General features: G+C 41.4%; 1 protein-coding gene across 2 annotated transcripts in view; it reads left to right on the plus strand.

Annotated features, from left to right (window-relative positions):
• atp2a3 (ATPase sarcoplasmic/endoplasmic reticulum Ca2+ transporting 3) overlaps window positions 1-21330 on the plus strand; it is a 170955-nt gene that overhangs the window by 108704 nt on the left and 40921 nt on the right. For both annotated transcript variants that reach the window (XM_062048490.1, XM_062048489.1), the window contains exons 10-15: window positions 309-411; window positions 2293-2424; window positions 9267-9383; window positions 9485-9703; window positions 10058-10393; window positions 15015-15235. In XM_062048490.1, coding sequence (XP_061904474.1) covers window positions 309-411; window positions 2293-2424; window positions 9267-9383; window positions 9485-9703; window positions 10058-10393; window positions 15015-15235 — 1128 coding nt within the window. The remainder of the gene's footprint in view (window positions 1-308; window positions 412-2292; window positions 2425-9266; window positions 9384-9484; window positions 9704-10057; window positions 10394-15014; window positions 15236-21330) is intronic.

Consider the following 21330-nt stretch of genomic DNA (forward strand, 5'->3'; position numbering starts at 1 on the left):
AGTGGGAATGTGGATTTCATAACAGTGCTGTGTGGGTTCTTGTGTGGGAGTTTTGCTTGCAGCGACTGGGATTTCTACTGGGATTTTTACAAGGCGCTAATACAAGCAGCACCGCTTTCAGAACACACACATACAAGTGTTTAGCACAACTATTGTTTCCCTGCTAATCCTTGCAACACTAATCAACTAAATGGTTTCATAAATATTAATGAGGCGTTTCACCTTGTGTCTTCGTTTCACTTTGTGTCTTTGTGTGTTTCACCTTGTGTCTTTGTGTGTGTGTGTGTGTGTGTGTGTGTTTACTGCAGATTGAAAGGAGACAAATCAGTCCATTGTGGAGACTATGATGGACTTTTGGAGTTGGCCACTGTGTGTTCAATGTGCAATGACTCCTCACTGGATTACAACGAGGTTATTACACACAAACACACATCATAAATACTTGATGTTCTTCTGATGCTGAAAGATTATTTCATTCTTTTCTCACTTTTTTGTCATCGTCTGGTTCAAGAGCCCGGTTGTAAAAAAACAAAATTTTTACCAGCAGTTTAGAGTTTGACGGATTAAATACGTGTGGAAGAAGAGCAGCTGAGTACTGAACAACTTTATTAGCTTTTGTCACGCCAGCAAATGGTTGGCCATTAGTTATTTCCAAGGACTAGTAGGACTCACACAGCAGTAGCTTGAACCACTGTCCTTGTTAGGACAACAGAGGGAATGAGTGTATTATTGCACTCAATGATGAAGTCTCCTTTTATGGGATGGAATTCAGAAGAGAAAAGTCAATCTGACCAAACGTGTGTCATGTTCTTAATAACTTTTCTAAACATCTGCTGAAGTGAAACTGTTAAGAAAAAACACCTTAACTGTGTTTGGTTGTCTAAGTTTGATTTTGTGCAATCAGCAGTGTGTGCATGTCTAAGAATGAGGCAGGTAAATTACTTTTATTGTGTATGTATTAGGGTTGTACGGTTTACCGGTACTAATAAAGTACAGCGGAACTAATGAATTAAAAACGGTACAATACTGCCTCTAAAAAATACCGGTAGTATTAATTGTTTTACAGACATTACAGTGTACTGTTGTGACATTGCTAGTAATACGAGCAGAGGTGCATGTTTGGTAACGCACATGCACAGAGTACTTACTAGCAGACACGGTGTAGAGACATAAAGGCAGAATGGACGCATTTTGGCTTAAAAACAAACGATTAATGTGAGGCTATCAACACTTAAGCACAGCCCTACAAGAGGTGCTTTAAAACGTAGCTAGCTAGCAGCTAACATCCAGTGTTTTAGCGACCTAAATTGCTAATCCTCACCTCCATGTTGACAAATAAAGTACGTTTCTTAGAAGTATCATCCCTGCAGGATGAAGAATAGCTAAACATGCTTCACGACACACCGTAGGAGGATACAATAGCTAACCGCTAAAAGCCAGCTAGCACTCCTAGATGTAAATAATAAAAAAAAATGGGTGGCTCTATACATCCAAAATCTTTTGTCATTTTTTTATTGTTTATAAAGTCTGGAAATATGTCCCTGAACACGGGAGAACCTTAATTATGACCAATGTATGATCCTGTAAATACTTGGTATTGGATTGATACCAAAATGCATGGAATCATCTCAAACTAATGTAAAGTATCCAAACAACAAAGAAATGAGTGCTTATATCACTTTAGCAGAAGTGTAGATAGATCATGTTGAACAGAAAATAACCAGATATTAACAGTAAATGAAGAAGTAGATTAATAATCCATTATCTACTGCTTGTACCTCATAATTTTGACAAAACAATAGAATGGGAAATGACACAATATGTCATAGCATACGTTAGCAGCCATACGAACACATTACTTACTACTAAAGAGTAGCTGTCTAGAATGTACACGATCTTATTTTATTACAAAATAATTTTTTGATTGCAATAAGAAACAAATGTCTAATGTATCATGAGATTTTCTGTTAAAATAAACCCAATGATTAAACTTTTGTGTGGTCCCCTTTATTTTGAAAAGTATCAAAATACATTTTGGTACCGCTATCAAAATATTGGTATTAGGACAATGTATTGTCGTGCAAGATCACAATAAAGTAATTTATCAACTGCCTCATTCTTAAAAGGGCACACTCTGCTGATTGCAGAAAATCAAACTAAGACTACTAAACACAGTCTCAACAAGTACTTGCTAGCCTGTGATACGCATGCCATGAAAGATTAACAGAAATCATTCTTCGCATGTCATTTCTGGTCATTTAGCTTGACAATAAATATTTATGTTTCTTTCAGGGCAAAGGTGTGTATGAGAAAGTAGGAGAAGCCACAGAAACTGCTCTAACAACCTTGGTTGAAAAGATGAACGTCTTCAGAACTGATTTGTCAGGACTCAGCAAGGTGGAGCGTGCCGGGGCTTGCAATTCGGTGAGCCACAAAAGGAAGTACATAACAGTACTGTACAGTTAGAGATGGGGGCAAATTCCCTACTTTTATAGGCATTCATATAAAATCAAACAGTACTCTATTAGGATATCTAAATATTAGCAATTTAAAACCCCCAAAACCAGTGAAGTTGGCACGTTGTGTAAATCGTAAATAAAAACAGGCTAATTGGGAACAGGTGGGTGCCATGATTGGGTATAAAAGCAGCTTCCATGAAATGCTCAGTCATTCACAAACAAGGATGTGGCGAGAGTCACCACTTTGTGAACAAATGCGGAAGATACTTGTCGAACAGTTTAAGAACCGCATTTCTGAACAAGCTATTGCAAGGAATTTAGATTTCACCATCTACAGTCCGTAATATCATCAAAAGGTTCAGAGAATCTGGAGGAATGAACGTAAGCGATGATATTATAGACCTTCGATCCTTCAGGTGGTACTGCATCAAAAAGCAACATCAGTGTGTAAAGGATATCACCACATGGACTCAGGAACACTTCAGAAAATCATTGTCAGTAACTACAGTTGGTCACGACATCTGTAAGTGCTAGTTAAAACTCTACTATGCAAAGCGAAAGCCATTTATCAGCGACACCTAGAAACACTGCCGGCTTCGCTGGGCCTGAGCACATTGAAGATGGACTGATGCAAAGTGGAAAGGTGTTCACATTTCAAATTGTTTTTGGAAACTGTGGACGTTGTGTCCTCCGGACCAAAGAGGAAAATAACCATCCGGATTGTTATAGGCGCTAAGTTCAAAAGCCAGCATCTATGATGGTATGGGGGTGTATTAGTGCCCAAGGCATGGGTAACTTATACATCTGTGAAGGCAACATTAATGCTGAAAGGTCCATACAGGTTTTGGAGCAACATAAGTTGCCATCCAAGCAACGTTATCATGGACCTGCTTATTTCAGCAAGACAATAGAATAGAATAGAATAGAAAGTACTTTATTGATCCTTGGGGGAAATTCAGCACCACAGTTCGCTCACAATAGACAGTAATAATAATAAATAATAGAATATATATATAATGTATTATATACATATATATATAATATATAAATAATATAAATATACAGTATTCTACATATACTCTACATTTAAGTGCAGTCAAGGAACATATGCATTATACAGTCTGATGGCTGTTGGTATGAAGGACCTCCTGTGTCTTTCCGTGTTGCATTTTGGGAGTCTGAGCCTTCCACTGCACGTGCTCATTCTCCCTGCAAGGTCAGAGTGTAGTGGGTGGGAGGTGTTGTCCATAATGGCTAGGAGTTTTGCTAGACTTCTCCTCTCTGACACCACCGCCAGAGAGTCTAGCTCCACTCCCACCACGTTACTGGCCTTCTCTACCAACTTGTCCAGTCTGTTTGCGTCCCTTGCTCTCAGCCCGCTGCCCCAGCAGGCCACGACGTACAAGAAGGCGCCTGCCACCACCGACTCGTAGAACATCTTCAACATCTTCAACATCTTTGTACAGACGTTGAAGGATCCTAGCCTCCTGAGGAAGTACAGGCGGCTCAGTGGCCTAGTAGTTAGAGTGTCCGCCCTGAGATCGGTAGGTTGTGAGTTCAAACCCCGGCCGAGTCATACCAAAGACTATAAAAATGGGACCCATTACCTCCCTGCTTGGCACTCAGCATCAAGGGTTGGAATTGGGGGTTAAATCACCAAAAATGATTCCCGGGCGCGGCACCGCTCCTGCCCACTGCTCCCCTCACCTCCCAGGGGGTGATCAAGGGGATGGGTCAAATGCAGAGGTCAAATTTCACCACACCTAGTGTGTGTGTGACAATCATTGGTACTTTAACTTTTCAACTTTTAACTCTGTCCCTTCTTGTAGAGTGCCTCCGCGTGTTTTGACCCATTCAGCTTGTTGTCCATGTGTACACCGAGGTATTTATAATCCTCAACCATGTCCACATCGACCCCCCTGATGGAAACAGGGGTCGCCGGAGTACTCCTCCTCCTTCCCAGGTCCACAACCAGCTCCTTGGTCTTCGTCACATTAAGCTGGAGGTGGTTCTTTCCACACCATGTGATAAAGTCCTCCACCAGTGCCCTGTATTCCTCATCGTCATCATCCTCAATACACCCCACTATCGCAGAGTCATCAGAAAACTTCTGAAGGTGGCAGGACTCTGACTGATAGTGGAAATCGGTGGTGTAGATGGTGAAGGGGGAGAGGACTGTGCCCTGCGGGGCCCCGGTGTTGCTGACCAGCCTGTCACACACACAGTCCTGCAGTCGCACGTACTGTGGTCTGTCAGTCAGGTAATCAACAACCCAGGACACCAAGGGTGCCTCCACCTGCATCGTCTCCAACTTCACACCCAGTAGTCCAGGCCGTATGGTATTAAAAGCACTGGAGAAGTCAAAAAACATGACCCTCACACTGCTCGCAGGCTTGTCTAGGTGGGTGTGGGCTCGGTTCAGCAAGTAGATGACTGCGTTCTCCACTCCCAGTCGGGGCTGGTAGGCGAATTGGAGTGGGTCCAGGTGGGGCTTGACTGTTGGGCGGAGTTGTTCCAGGACCCACCTCTCCATGGTCTTCATGATATGGGAGGTTAGAGCCACCGGCCTGTAGTCTTTCGACGTGCTGGGTCGTGTGCACTTGGGGTTGGGGACCACGCATGAGGTTTTCCACAGTGTGGGGACTTTCGGCAGCCTAAGGCTCATGTTGAAGATGTGCTGTAGCACACCACACAGCTGTGGGGTGCAGGCTTTGAGCTAAGCCAAGCTACGTGTTACAACAGCGTGGCTTCATAGTGAAAGAGTGCATGTACTAGACTGGCCTGCCTGTAGTCCAGACCTGTCTCCTTTTGAAAGTGTGTGGCGCAATATGAAGCCTAAAATGGGAAATAGTTCCACCTGAAAAGCTTCAAAAATTGGTTTCCTCAGTTCCCAAACGTTTACTGAGTGTTGTTCAAAGGAAAGGCCATGTAACACAGTGGTAAAAAGTCCCCTGTGCCAATTTTTTTGCAATGTGTTGCTGCCATTAAATTCTAAGGTAATGATTATTTGCAAAAAAAAAGAAGTTTTTCAGTTCAAACATTAAATATATTGTTCTGCAGTTTATTCAATTGAATATAAGTTGAAAAGGATTATAATAAATAATAAATGATAAATGGGTTATACTTGTATAGCGCTTTTCTACCTTCAAGGTACTCAAAGCGCTTTGACAGTATTTCCACATTCACCCATTCACACACACATTCACACACTGATGGAGGGAGCTGCCATGCAAGGCGCTACCAGCACCCATCAGGAGCAAGGGTGAAGTGTCTTGCCCAAGGACACAACGGTTGTGACTAGGATGGTAGAAGGTGGGGATTGAACCCCAGTAACCAGCAACCCTCCGATTGCTGGCACGGCCACTCTACCAACTTCGCCACGCCGTCCCCTAGTAAATCAGTAAATCATTGTATTCTGTTTTTATTTACAAATTAAGCAAAGTGCCAACTTCACTGGTTTTGGGTTTTGTATATTGCTCTCTTGCCTCACAGCATTCTGGTGGAGTTTTAGCACACTCAAAAACAATATTACAGGGGTTTTGACTATGATAAAAAATAGCCATTATATTTGCCAGGTTTTTGAGATTCAGAAAACTAACTTTATAGTTGTTAACATTTATGGATATAACTCAGTGCCTCACAATATTTTATTTAGTGAGGTGGAAAATAGAATTCTACTTTGACTTGCCAAACTTCCAAATTATTTTATACTAGTAGGAGGTGATATCAACACTGTCCTTGACAATTCAGATAGATAGCCACCAGGCTCTCAAAATAATGTCAGCTGAAATCTAAATTATTAGGCTTGATTTAATTGATGCCTGGAGATCTAAAAGTCCTGATAAGACATCCTTTACTTGGTCTAGTAAGTCAAGCTCAAGAAAGTCTACAATAGATATGCGGTTAATTAATCTGAGTTCTATAAAATATTTTCCGAGAAGCTAGCTCCCTTCTTACTAGAAGTATTCTGTGAAAGTATTGATAAAGGTGTCCTTCCTCTAACTTTAACACAAGGCCTCATTACCCTTATACCCAAACCAAACAAATATTTTTAATATTGGCGTCCAATTAGCCTTCTAAACAATGACTATACGATTGTAACTTTTATTTTTGCTAAACGTTTAAAACTGGTTCTGGATGACATAATTGACGAGACACAGTCAAAATTTATGATAGGGAGGCACATTTCGAATAATATCGAATAATGGATTACCCAGAGGTAATCAATGATGAAGGCTTCATTATTTTCTTGGACTTCTACAAAGCCTTTAATTCGATCGAACATAAATGTATCTTCAAGACACTTGACAAATTTGGCTTTGGCAACTTTTTCTGCAAAGCAATTAAGACTTTGTACTGCCATGGTAATAGCTCAATAAAATTAAAATACTGGTACATCTCCAAGGTTCGAATTAAAATGTGGTATACGGCAAGGTTAGCCATATCTATTTTTGTTAGCCACCCAATTTTTATTTGTTCATATAAAAACTAGTCATTTAAAAGGGATTTCGATATTAGACAGATAAATAACTATCAGCCAACTGGCTGACGACACAACACTCTTTTTGAAGGACTCTTCTCAAATTCCTCTTGCCTTGGATGTGATTTGTGTATTTTCTATGGCTTTTGGTCTCCACTTAAATGTCAATAAGTGTGAATTAATGGCTGTGAACAAATGTGAAAATCTGTCTATATGTAATATTCCAATAGTCCTAGGAATAATAGTTACTAAAAATCAGTTTTCCAGATCGTTCGTGAACTTTACTCCAACTGTAGAAAAAACCAAGAGAAGATTTAACCAATGGCTGCAGAGAGATTTATTCTTAAAAGGCAGAACATTACTCTCCAAAGCAGAAGGTATCTCTAAGCTTACATATGCGGCTAATACTTTAGATGTTAACCAAAAAATATGTAAGACTATAGACAAAATACTTGATGACTTTATTTGGAAAAACAAAATTAATTATATTAAGAAATCTGTTCAAATGAACAATTACAGTAAGGGTGGTCTAAATATTCACGTTTTTACTACGCTAAACAACACCTTCAAGATTAATTGGATAAGACACTAAAATATCATACCTTAATTTGGAACTTAATTTCTCATCATTTATTTTCTAATCTCGGAGGCTTAAAATTGCTGTTATTGTGTAACTACAATATTGATAGGATTACTGTCTCTCTTTCAAACTTCCAAAACTTCTCTATAAGCACAATTTCTCACCAACAAGATACTTAATAGAGACATACTGTATGTTACAAAAAAAAAGGCGTCGTTACGATTCTCAACTTATTCATGACAAAGCCCGGAAGAAAACGAGGATTTGTATCGGGGATGCCTTTGAAAGATGGAGACGATTGAAGGCGGAGAAGATTTTTATATCTGACGCCTAACTTGCTAATTTCCTTGATGGATAAGTCAGCCATTTACGTTTTCTTACTACTTGTAATAAATGGAAATGGACAGGGAAAAGTATATTTTTGACAAATAAAACCTGTGTGAATATGGGTAGTGTCAGTGCCTATTTCATTCTCAATATGCAGATATGCTAATTGTGGTTTCTGTTACTGTATGTGCATCAAACACATATGGGGTGGTATTTGTTTGGCACAATATAATGCATTACATGTTGTTTTTATAGTTTGTGTATTGACATGGCAGTAGGCTATATGATTCATGCGTAGCGTGGTTTTTGCATAACGTGGGTTGGCTCATAGAATCGCACTCTGCACTGAAAGATGGTGATGTGCGTACATGGAAGAGAATGCAGTGCGTCAGGTTGGATGCAATATGGAGTTATGCTGAACGAAATGTGGTGGTCATTTTACTGTTGGCCTTGACTTGCCATCAAAGTAGGCCTATGTGATATATCATATATTATTATATATAATTATTTTGATGATGGTCCGTGCGGTCAAACTAGACATTTTAGCATGGTAATGGCAACAATCTGTCCCGACGAAAATATTGCTTTGTAACTTTACAAATACATTTGGCAAATCCACATCAGTAAAATGTGGCATAATTACTTAGTAAACCATCTTGCAAGAAGCATAAACAAAAGAAACTGTTTATGGATAGTGGGAGGGGACTACATAATTTTGACCGTGATTGCAGTACCATTTCTGGCCACATTACTACATATGGCACCTTAAGTCAAATTTTAAAAGATCAGATTCAGACTACCTCCTGATGTAGCCTGAATCTGATGCAAAAACATCAGATTTTAAGTGATTTGGAGTGTTTAGACTAGCAAAAAAATCTGATCCATGTCACTTTAGGGCAAAAAAGTTACATTTGGTGTGCAGTGTAAACGGGGCCATAGACTATTCGGTCTGTCCACTAATTCCTTCTTTGAGCTATTAAATAATTTAAGGTCTGATTTGGAGCCTTCAGACACCAAAAATGATATATCTCCTATATGATAAATTCTCTTGCCACATTCATTTTCTTGTGTTTGGATCATTCCAGCACCATTACAGTTATTGCAGACGTCTCCCAGAACGCACTTTTGGTAAGCTTAAGCGTAGGTTCTGGGGGAGCATTTAATAGGGCAGAAAAGGCGGAATGAATTATAGTTGCGTGCTAACCCTAACAAAACAACACATGATGTCATGAATATGAAGTAAATGAGTACTTCCATGGTAGTACACACACAATCTTCATTTAAATAGGATGGGCTTCACCAGTTTTGTACTTTTGTACAGTCTTTTGTAAATCACCTGCAATACACTTACTATTAGTACCTGCTATTTTTCAGTATTATGTTGGTCATTGCTGATACTTTTCTGTTGCGCTTCTTTTAGGTGATCAAGCAGCTAATGAAAAAAGAGTTCACCTTGGAGTTCTCTCGTGACCGCAAGTCCATGTCAGTGTACTGCACGCCAGTCAAAGCAGGCTCAGGGACCAAGATGTTCATTAAGGCATGTTTGAATAATACCATTACAGATTTTGTCATTTCAAATGCTGTATTAACGTCTTTTTGGTATTTTCCTGTTGAGTCAATTACTGTCTTGTCCACCAGGGTGCTCCAGAGAGCGTGCTCGAACGTTGTCAATACCTGCGGGTGGGAACTGGGAAGGTGGCACTGACATCAGCCTTACGTGACCAGCTCCTATTGAAGGTCCGTGAGTGGAGCACGGGGCGGGACACCCTGCGCTGCCTGGCCCTGGCCACACATGACAACCCACCACTTAAAGAACAAATGGCCTTGGAGAATTCCAGCAAGTTTATAGAGTATGAGGTAGGTATCTGTAGTTTGACACAACTTCAGCATATTTTCTTTATTGTTAATTAAAGAGAGATTTATTTGTGTAAGATAAATGGCAGAACAGATAAGTTAACACTTACTAGTATTTCCAGCACACAACACAATTATTAGACATTACAAAACTTTCAAACTATTAGCCGTTAGAAGTAGGAATGCACATTGATGCGATTACTTGGATTCTATATCTCAGTTAGTTGGTTTGTAGGTCTCAATCATAACTGTGCCATCTGCAGGAGCATTGCCCCATATTTGTGTGTTGCTGAGTCACCACTGCATACTACTACTGTGTGTTTATACTCATCATCTTCCCATGTTGTCTCCACTCAGCTGGGCCTCACATTCATTGGATGCGTGGGTATGCTGGACCCACCCAGGAAGGAGGTCACAGGCTCGGTGATACTGTGCAACAAGGCAGGTATCCGTGTCATCATGATCACAGGGGACAACAAAGGTACAGCGGTGGCCATCTGCAGACGCATCGGCATCTTTGGTGAGGAGGAGGACGTGAAAGGGAAGGCCTACACCGGCCGCGAGTTTGATGATCTCTCACCAGATGCCCAGAAAGAAGCCGTCAAACATGCGAGATGTTTTGCACGTGTGGAACCAGCTCACAAGTCAAAGATTGTGGGATACCTGCAGTCCTTCGATGAAATTACTGCCATGGTGAGGATAATGAAGAACATTACCATATATCACGTAAATTAATGTACACCACAAGCAGAGATATTGGCCGTCCTATCCTCAACTGCAGAATTCAGCTCTTGATACGTGCGATATCACTTCTTTGGGGAGGAAGGAACCTGCGCTTTTGTGCAAGGTTGATAAGTTCAGGCTAAATAAAGTCGGACTCACCTCAACGCATAGCAAGGACTTTGCAACCAGTTTTTTCAAGAGGGGTTGGACCTAATTCCACTATGGCGTTGAAAGCAGTGAGAGTCGACCGGCAATGGTGGCAATACTTGTTGCCCTCCAGTTTAGAGCTTGTACGTTGGAGTTAAACTATGTTGACAAAAGGGTAGTCTCCTTCTTCCTCCGGGTGGGAGGAAGGGTCCTGACTGTGGTTTGTGCTTATTTGCCAAAAAGCAGGTGGAAGTACCCACCCTTTTTGGAAAAAAAAACTGGAGTTAGACATCATAAGTTTAACAATAAATTGGCCCGTGTAGTGTTTGTACCTAAAGTTTGTTCCCCATATTAATTGCACAGCATCAATTTAAATGACCCAATCCAAACAACTTTTTCCACTCATGGTATAAATTAACTATATAACGAACAGATTAATTTCACATATGGTCGCACTTACCACCTACTGCTCATTGAACTTTGTGGACATTATAAAACATGTTCATGCACTATATATAATTTCAAATTACAATATATAAAATCCATTACTGGGTGATGTGCAAAACACTCCACACTCCAACACCCCATGTTTGGCGCATATTAGCTGATTGATTACAAAACTTTAAGGAGGTAGGAATCAAACTTTCACATACTCTTATTATTCAACTGTATATCTTTTATATTTTATATTGCATTGTCGTCATGTGTCTGATGTGGGGGCGAGGTTGTTAAAGTTGAAGTAGTTAAAGTTATGTGTTGTTCAGTCTGTTATAGCAAACATCAACGCAAACTGAAGTGTTATTTATGTACAGATGATTGTTTTTATGTCACAATCAATGCTCTGCTGTGTGACGAAAAAAAGCGTCATAGTCTGTGTATTTGTGTATGCGAGTCTCTGTGTGTGCGCGCTCGCGTGTGCACATCCATTTAACAGCGTATCGGCGAATACCCTGGAAAGTAAGGCTTTACCGCAGGTGTTACTGTATTTTTACCTGTTTGACAAACTTCCCTTTTCAATTCGGTATAATATTAATATGCTGACTTAAAGCATTGCGATTAGAGATGTCCGATAATATCGGTGTGCCGATATTATCGGACGATAAATGCTTTAAAATGTAATATCGGAAATTATCGGTATGGTTTTTTTATTATCGGTATCGTTTTTTAAATTTTTTATTTTTTTATTAAATCAACATAAAAAACACAAGATACACTTACAATTAGTGCACCAAACCAAAAAAACTCCCTCCCCCATTTACATTCATTCACACATAAGGGTTGTTTCTTTCTGTTATTAGTATTCTGGTTCCTACATTATGTATCAATATATATCAATACAGTCTGCAAGGGATACAGTCCATAAGCACACATGATTGTGCGTGCTGCTGGTCCACTAATAGTACTAACCTTTAACAGTTAATTTTACACATTTTCATTAATTATTAGTTTCTATGTAACTGTTTTTATATTGTTTTACTTTCTTTTTTGTTCAAGAAAATGTTTTTAATTTATTTATTTTATTATTTTTTTATTTAAAAAAGGACCTTATCTTCACCATACCTGGTTGTCCAAATTAGGCATAATAATGTGTTAATTCCACGACTGTATATATCGGTATCGGTTGATATCGGTATCGGTAATTAAGAGTTAGACAATATCGGAATATCGGATATCGGCAAAAAAGCCATTATCAGACATCCCTAATTGCGATTGCAGAATACGTGTAAAAACAGCTGTGTAAACATGATCACAGATTACTCTGAGACAGCACACATAGTTATAATAAATAGTAATCAAAAATCAACTGAAGTTTGTGCAGGTGAGGGATGCCGTCCAGCTGAAAAAGAAGTCCCCATCGGTTTCTTTTAGCTTATGGGACTCCGGAGGCAGCGGACAGGCACCGACGGTTGCATAAGCAAAAACTCAGACATGGGAGGAGTTTGGAGAAGCCATGGAGAACGACTTCCGGATAGCTTTGAAGCGGTTCTGGACCATCATCCGCCGCCTCAGGATGGGGAAACAGTACACTGTCAACACAGTGTATAGTGAGGACGGTGTCGTGGGAACGGTGTCATCAACTGGGGATGTTGTGGATCGGTGGAAGGAATACTTCAAAGACCTCCTCAATTCCAACTACACGCTTTCCAATGAGGAAGATGTGCCTGTGGTGGGCTCTCCTATTTCTGGGGCTGAGGTTGCCGAGGTGGTTAAAAAGTTCCTTGGTGGCCGGGCCATGTGGGTGGATGCGATCCGCCCGGAGTTCCTTAAGGCTCTGGTTAAACGGCGTGGCGAAGTTGGTAGAGTGGCCGTACCAGCAATCGGAGGGTTGCTGGTAACCGGGGTTCAATCCCCACCTTCTACCACCCTAGTCACGTCCGTTGTGTCCTTGGGCAAGACACTTCACCCTTGCTCCTGATGGCTGCTGGTTAGCGCCTTGCATGGCAGCTCCCGCCATCAGTGTGTGTGTGAATGGGTGAATGTGGAAATACTGTCAAAGCGCTTTGAGTACCTTGAAGGTAGAAAAGCGCTATACAAGTACAACCCATTTATCATTTATTTATTATTTATAAAGTGGGTCTGCCGTGGTTGACAAGACTCTGCAGCATTGCGTGGTCATCGGGGGCGGTGCCTCTGGATTGGCAGACTAAGCTGGTGGTTCCTCTATTTAAAAAGGGGAACCGTATAGTGTGTTCAAACTATCGTGAGATCACACTCCTCAGCCTTCCTGGTAAGGTCCGTTCAGGTGTATGAGAGAGGAGGCAACGCCGGATAGTCGAACGTCAGATTCAGGAGGAACAGTGTGATTTTCGTCCTGGTCGTGGAACTGTGGACCAACTCTATACTCTCGGCAGGGTCCTTGAGGGTGCATGGGAGTTTGCCAAACCAGTCTACTTGTGCTTTGTTGACTTGGAGACGGCATTCGGCCGTATCCCTCGGTAAATCCTATGGAGAGTGCTCGGAAAGTGTGGGCGTCGGACCGCCTGATTATGTTGGTCCGCTACCTGTATGATCAGTGTCAGAGCTTGGTCTGCATTGTAAGTCGGACCCGTTTCCAGTGAGGGTTGGACTCCGCCAGGGCTGCCCTTTGTCATTGATTCTGTTCACAAGTTTTGCGGACAGAATTTCTAGGCAAAGTTAGAGCGTTGAGGGGATCAGGTTTGGTGGCTGCAAGATTAGGCTTTTGCTGTGGATAGTGAGATCGACAGGCCAATCGGTGCGGCGTCTGCAGTGATGCGGACCTTGCATTGGTCCATCGTCGTGAAAAAGCTAAGCCGGAAGGCAAAGCTCTCCATTTACCTGTCAATCTACGTCCCTATCCACACCAATGATCATGAGCTTTGGGTTATGACCGAAAGGAAAAGATCACAAGTACAAGCGGCCAAAATTTATTTCCTCAGTCGTGTGGCAGGGTTTTCCCTCAGAGATAGAGTGAGAAGCTCTGTTATTCGAGGGGAGCTCAGAGTAAAGCCGCTGCTCCTCCATATCGAGAGGAGCCAGATAATGTGGTTCAGGCATCTGGTCAGAATACCCCCCTGAACATCTCCCTAGGGAGTTGTTTAGTTTGACCCGAAGGAGACCACAGGGAAGACCCAGGACATGGTAGAGAGACTAAGGGAACGCCTCAGGATCCCCCGGAAAGAGCTGGACGAAGTAACTGGGGAGAGGGACGTCTGGGCTTCTCTGCTTAGGCTCAGCGGATAAGCGGAAGAAGATGGATGGATGGATTACATACCACACTATACATCTCATATTATACTATACAACACATACTATACTATACGCCACATACTATTCGATACATCACATAATATACTATACATTACATACTATACTATACATAACATAATAAACTGTACATGAAATATTTTACATCGCATATATTATTTATTTTACATCACATATAATATGCATCACAATTTATATTATACATTACATACAATACAATACTATTTCCCTCAAGAACTTTTGTCTAGTTCAGTTGTGTGCATTTTCAAAAGTTGAGAAGCACATGTTCATCATTTTGGCCAAAGTCGAAGGTTTTAAAAGCTACATTTTTGTTTTTATTTAGCAATAGACTTCTTGACTGTTGCAAGGTAGAGAAGTGCTTTTTATTTTTCCTCCATTTATGAATTATGAATTATGAATGAGCTGACAAGAGGTCGGTGAAGCGTGACATGATTCAGTCCACCTCTGAAGCTGCGATCGAAGACCCAGCTATCAAAAGCTGTCATGGCCGATCCTCTCGGCTGCTCCCTGTCTCAGAAGTGTGGGTTTTAACGATGGGAAGATGAGGAAGGTGGAATGATTGAATAATGTAAAAGTGTTAGAATGTGAATTTGATGTGTATTATGCACTCTCTCACAATAAAAATATTCAGAACACCTGTCTACGTTAGTTCAACTGATTAATTATATAGTTCAATAAATACCTTTTCACATCCTAGACTGGAGATGGTGTGAATGACGCCCCCGCCCTGAAAAAAGCAGAAATCGGCATCGCCATGGGCTCTGGCACAGCAGTGGCCAAATCGGCATCAGAGATGGTTCTTTCTGATGATAACTTCTCCACCATTGTGTCTGCTGTGGAGGAGGGCAGAGCCATCTACAACAACATGAAGCAGTTCATCAGATATCTGATCTCTTCCAACGTGGGGGAGGTGGTATGGTGAGGAACACACTAGGACACCACACTCATCTTCACGTCGACACCCAAACCTAGGGATGAGAATTGATAAGATTTTTCCGGTTCCGATTCTACTTTCGATTCTGCTTAATGATTTGGTTCTTTATCTGTTCTCTTATCCATTCTTATATGGGAAAAAAAGAACAATATGATGGATTAGCATAAATTTTGTTTAGTTTTGATCTAACATGAATTTAAAAAGCCAACAGTGAGGTCTTAAGAGGCACATAGCATAGAAAAAACTAAATAGATTAAAAATAGATTTAAAAAAAATAATAATCTGTAGGATTTAAAAAAATATAGCATGTGGAAATTACACAAGAATGAAACAGTTTTGTAACATTTTTAAAACTTTTAAGAGTTTTTGTCATCTACCTAGAAAATAATCAATCAATCAATGTTTATTTATATAGCCCTAAATCACAAGTGTCTCAAAGGGCTGTACAAGCCACAACGACATCCTCGGTACAGAGCCCACATACGGGCAAGGAAAAATTCACCCCAGTGGGACGTCGGTGAATGACTATGAGAAACCTTGGAGAGGACCGCATATGTGGGTAACCCCCCCCCCTCTAGGGGAGACCGAAAGCAATGGATGTCGAGTGGGTCTGACATAACATTGTGAAAGTCCAGTCCACAGTGGATCCAACACATCAGCGGGAGTCCAGTCCACAGCGGGGCCAACAGGAAACCATCCCGAGCGGAGACGGGTCAGCAGCGCAGAGATGTCCCCAACCGATGCACAGGCTAGTGGTCCACCCGGGGTCCCGACTCTGGACAGCCAGCACTTCATCCTATGCAACTCCCCCTCGCAAGGGACAGGGGAGAAGAGGAGAGAAGAAAAGAAACGGCAGATCAACTGGTCTAAAAAAGGGGGGTCTATTTAAAGGCTAGATTATACAAATGAGTTTTAAGATGGGACTTAAATGCTTCTACTGAGGTAGCATCTCTAACTGTTACCGGGAGAGCATTCCAGAGTACTGGAGCCCGAATAGAAAACGCTCTATAGCCCGCAGACTTTTTTTTGGCTCTGGGAATCACTAATAAGCCGGAGTTCTTTGAACGCAGATTTCTTGTCGGGACATATGGTACAATACAATCGGCGAGATAGGCTGGAGCTAAACCGTGTAGTATTTTATACGTAAGTAGTAAAACCTTAAAGTCGCATCTTAAGTGCACAGGAAGCCAGTGCAAGTGAGCCAGTTAAGGCATAATATGATCAAACTTTCTTGTTTTTGTCAAAAGCCTTGCAGCCGCATTTTGTACCAACTGTAATCTTTTAATGCTAGACATAGGGAGACCCGAAAATAATACGTTACAGTAATCGAGACGAGACGTAACGAACGCATGAATAATGATCTCAGCGTCGCTAGTGGACAAGATGGAACGAATTTTAGTGATATTACGGAGATGAAAGAAGGCCGTTTTAGTAACACTCTTAATGTGTGACTCAAACGAGAGAGTTGGGTCGAAGATAATACCCAGATTCTTTACCGAGTCGCCTTGTTTAATTGTTTGGTTGTCAAATGTTAAGGTGGTATTATTAAATAGATGTTGGTGTCTAGCAGGACCGATAATCAGCATTTCCGTTTTCTTAGCGTTGAGTTGCAAAAAGTTAGCGGACATCCATTGTTTAATTTCATTAAGACACGCCTCCAGCTGACTACAGTCCGGCGTGTTGGTCAGCTTTAGGGGCATGTAGAGTTGAGTGTCATCAGCATAACAGTGAAAGCTAACACCGTACTTGCGTATGATGTCACCCAGCGGCAGCATGTAAATACTAAAGAGTGCAGGGCCAAGAACCGAACCCTGGGGAACTCCGCACGTTACCTTGACATAGTCCGAGGTCACATTGTTATGGGAGACGCACTGCATCCTGTCAGTAAGATAAGAGTTAAACCAAGACAAGGCTAAGTCTGACATACCAATACGTGTTTTGATACGCTGTAATAAAATATTATGATCGACGGTATCGAAAGCGGCGCTAAGATCAAGAAGCAGCAACATAGATGACGCATCAGAATCCATCGTTAGCAATAGATCATTAGTCATTTTTGCGAGGGCTGTCTCCGTAGAGTGATTTGCCCTGAAACCGGATTGAAAAGGTTCACAGAGATTGTTAGTCACTAAGTGTTCATTTAGCTGCTGCGCAACAATTTTTTCGAGAATTTTGGAAATAAACGGAAGGTGGGAGACCGGTCGGTAGTTTACCATGAGGTCAGGATCGAGGTTAGGTCTTTTGAGCAGAGGATGAATAACCGCTTTTTTGAATGCTAGGGGAACAGTGCCGGAGGAAAGTGATAAGTTTATAATATTTAACACTGATGGACCTAATAATACAAACAGTTCCTTGATAAGTTTCCCAGGAAGTGGGTCAAGTAAACATGTTGTTTGTTTTATCCCACTTACACGCTGTAATAATTCCTCTAATGTTATTTCATCAAAAATAGAGACTATTTTGGAGGGCAGTGTCCGTCGTATATACAGTCGTATTTGTGTTAATAGAACCCGGTTGTAGCTGGGATGCGTTGTCTTTAATCACCTTTCTAATGAGTTCAATTTTCTTATTAAAGAAATTCATAAAATCATCTGCCGAGTGGGTGGAGCTACTGGGAGGAGTCCCTTGTTGGGTTAGCGATGCTACTGTACTAAACAGAAATTTAGGATCGTTTTTGTTGAGGCGGATGAGATTTGAGTAGTATTTAGCTTTAGCTAAGGTAAGCATGCGTTTATAAGTTATTAAACTATCACTCCATGCTTGATGGAAAACCTCAAGTTTAGTCGCGCGCCATTTGCGTTCCAGTTTTCTACATGATAATTTATGAGCTCTAATTTCTTCTGTAAACCATGGGGTGCGCCTTTTAGGGGCCCTTTTTTGCTTTAGCGGTGCTATACTATCAATAATTTCGCGCAAGGCATCGTCAAAGTTGTTAGTGAGGTTATCAATAGAGCCGACATAATTTGGGAATGGTGCCATTACCGAAGGCAGTAGGTCAGCAAGAGTCATCGTTGTGGCAGCATTAATGTTGCGGCCGCTATAGCAGTTATTATTATTATTAGCTTGTTGACAATGAGTCAAAACTTCAAATTTTATAAGGTAATGATCGGACATTACTTTAGTATATGGAAGTATCATAACTTTGGAGGTGGTGACACCCCTGACAAGCACTAGATCTATTGTATTACCGTTGCGATGCGTGGGTTCATGTATTATTTGTGTAAGACCACAGCTATCAATTATGGTTTGGAGCGCCACGCACTGAGGGTCCGATGGGGTATTCATATGGATATTAAAGTCCCCCATTATGATTATATTGTCGGCGTGCGTCACTAGATCAGCAACGAACTCTGAGAATTCACTGATAAAGTCCGAATAGGGCCCAGGGGGGCGGTAGATAACAGCCAGGTCGAGAGGTAGCAGTGTGACCGACCTCATAGTAAGCACCTCAAACGATTTATATTTATTATTTAGGTTAGGGGTAAGGTTGAAATTTTCATTGTATATTAGTGCGACACCCCCTCCCCTTTTAAGAGGACAGGCAACATGCGCATTCGTATAGTTAGGAGGAGATGCCTCATTGAGCGCAAAAAATTCGTCTGGTTTGAGCCAGGTTTCGCTAAGACCAATGACGTTAAGATTGTTGTCTCTAATGACCTCATTAACCAATAACGCCTTGGGAGACAATGATCTTATGTTTAAAAATCCCATATTATAGGTATTGGGCTGTTTTGACGAGTTTTTGTTAAGATTATCCGTAGTGGCAATATTAACAATGTTGCGTTTATTATGCGTACTGCACTTTAAATAGTTTCGACCATATCTAGGAATTGATATGACGGGAATTTTCCGATTGTTTGCTTGGTGCTGCAATAGACTGGACATATCATAATTTGCCACCTCAGTAGAATGCATGTCCACCTCTGACACAGACACAACAGAAAAAACATTATGTGAATTGTGTATTATTCTAAGAGAATTGCTATGCGTACATGGATTATCCAGCCTGGCGCTGGCTAGTTCTAGCTTAACTGACTCCTCACCCGGACTAACAGACATTGTAATTGCCTGTGACCGGGCTTGCTCTAGTGTAGTCAGTCAAGTGAGACTTAAATAGTAGTCTATGTTTCTAGACAGGATGATGGCGCCTTCCTGGTTAGGGTGAAGGCCGTCTCTCATCAGCAAGCCTGGTTTGCCCCAGAAAGAGGGCCAGTTATCAATAAACGTTAGTCCCTGTTGCCTACAGTAGATAGACAGCCACTTGTTAAGCGAGACTAATCTGCTTTATCTCTCATCATTGCCTCTCGCAGGCAGGGGGCCAGAGACAATTACTCGATGCCTGGACATCTTTCTGGCGAGATCACAAGTCCTGGCTATGTTTCTCTTTGTAATCTCTGACTGTCTCATTCTAGTGTCATTGGAGCCAACGTGTACAACTATATTCGCATAATTAGTGGTGCGATTAGCCTGTCGTACGTGTTTACTAGGCCTGTTGCGAGTTAGCTCCCTAAGATTAGCTTCAATGTCAGGTGCTCTGGTCCCGGGGATACACTTTACTGTGGCTGGTTTGCTAAGCTTTATGTTTCGGGTGATGGAGTCCCCTATGACTAAGGTGTGGTGCCCGGTAGACTGGGGTGTAGGACTAGCTAAAGAGCTAAATCTATTATGCGTCTCAACCGGTACACCGTAGCTTGTAGGCCGCTTAGGACTGCTACAAGCTGGGCTAGTTAGCTCGCTACAGCTAACGCTAGCAGATGTGTCCGCAACATCTAAAGTTACGACATTACTCTGCTCTAACTGCCGGACACGGCCCTCTAGCAGAGCCAAACTCTCCGTGAGTATGGTGCAAGACGCGCAGGAAGCCATTACTTACAGTGTTTTCTGTCACCGAGTGAAGTTCCTGCTGTCCTCAGGGAAGTGGTCGCGGTCTGCGGGAGTAGCTTCCTACTGACCGGCGCTGCCTTTCTCCGCGCTAGCTTAGCAGCTAGCTAGCTGTAGCGGCTACTCTTGCGTTCCAAAAAGTTTGAAAAAATAAAAATAAAGTAATGCAGAGTAGTCTTGAGGAGGAGGTGTTTGACTCACTAAATTCCTTAATAAGCACTCCTTCAACATGATAGACAGACAAATGTTGTGCGATATACAGTGAAAAGGTTTGTTTAGATTTACAAGGCGAAACTAATATAATGACATGGGCTCATGGCATGCAACATGAGATTTTTCAAACCTTCCTTTGATATAATGTTGATGTTTATTGCTTAGAGCTTATAAAAACTTGAAATTGAGAATATCAGAAAATGTGGGGGGTTTTTTTGTTTTGTTTTTTAAACTGTAAGCCATGTTAATCAAAGTTGTATTAAATAGAGGCTTGACATATGTCACTTTGCATGTAATTAGTTAATACCACATATTAGTTTCACATTTGAAGTTGAATTGCTGACACGATATTCTAATTTTATAAGTTCCACCTGTATAATATAATGACGGGGTGAAAATTTGGTTGGAGGAAAACATGCAACTTTTCTCTGACTACAGTTGAACATTCACCTTGTGGCAAATGGTTGGAAGTTTTTGACCACAAACTTAGTCACTTCTCAGTGACATTCGTCGTTTCTGGTACTCTTCCCTGCCGCGGTGAAAACTCGCGGCAGACGTGAACTGGAGCCATTACTGCCGCCTCCAAACCGGTCAGAATATATATCTCTTCATGCTCATGTCCACACGAACACGGATACTTAATAAACACATACTTATCTCTGCGTTTCGGCCTCTTGTCCACACGCATTCGCATACTTTTGTCCTTAAAAATGCAGACTTGCAAACGCTAGCCAAAGTGTAGAGTTCCAAAACTCTCCGCTCAGCGTATGCGTGTACATGACACAAACAGAGACTTGTACTATGATGACATCACTGTTGTGCGCTGTCATTTTCAAAGCTCAACACTGCCTTGCAGGCTTTAAACACACTACTAAAGGACTTACTGTATGTTTGAATGTAAACATGCTGATATTTTCACTCATTATTGATAAAAAAGACACATCAAAATGGGCTTTGCGACGCCCCCGATGGCGCTAAAGACAAT

Source organism: Entelurus aequoreus, linkage group LG05, assembly GCF_033978785.1.
Source record: "Entelurus aequoreus isolate RoL-2023_Sb linkage group LG05, RoL_Eaeq_v1.1, whole genome shotgun sequence".
Classification (NCBI taxonomy): Eukaryota; Metazoa; Chordata; class Actinopteri; order Syngnathiformes; family Syngnathidae; genus Entelurus; species Entelurus aequoreus.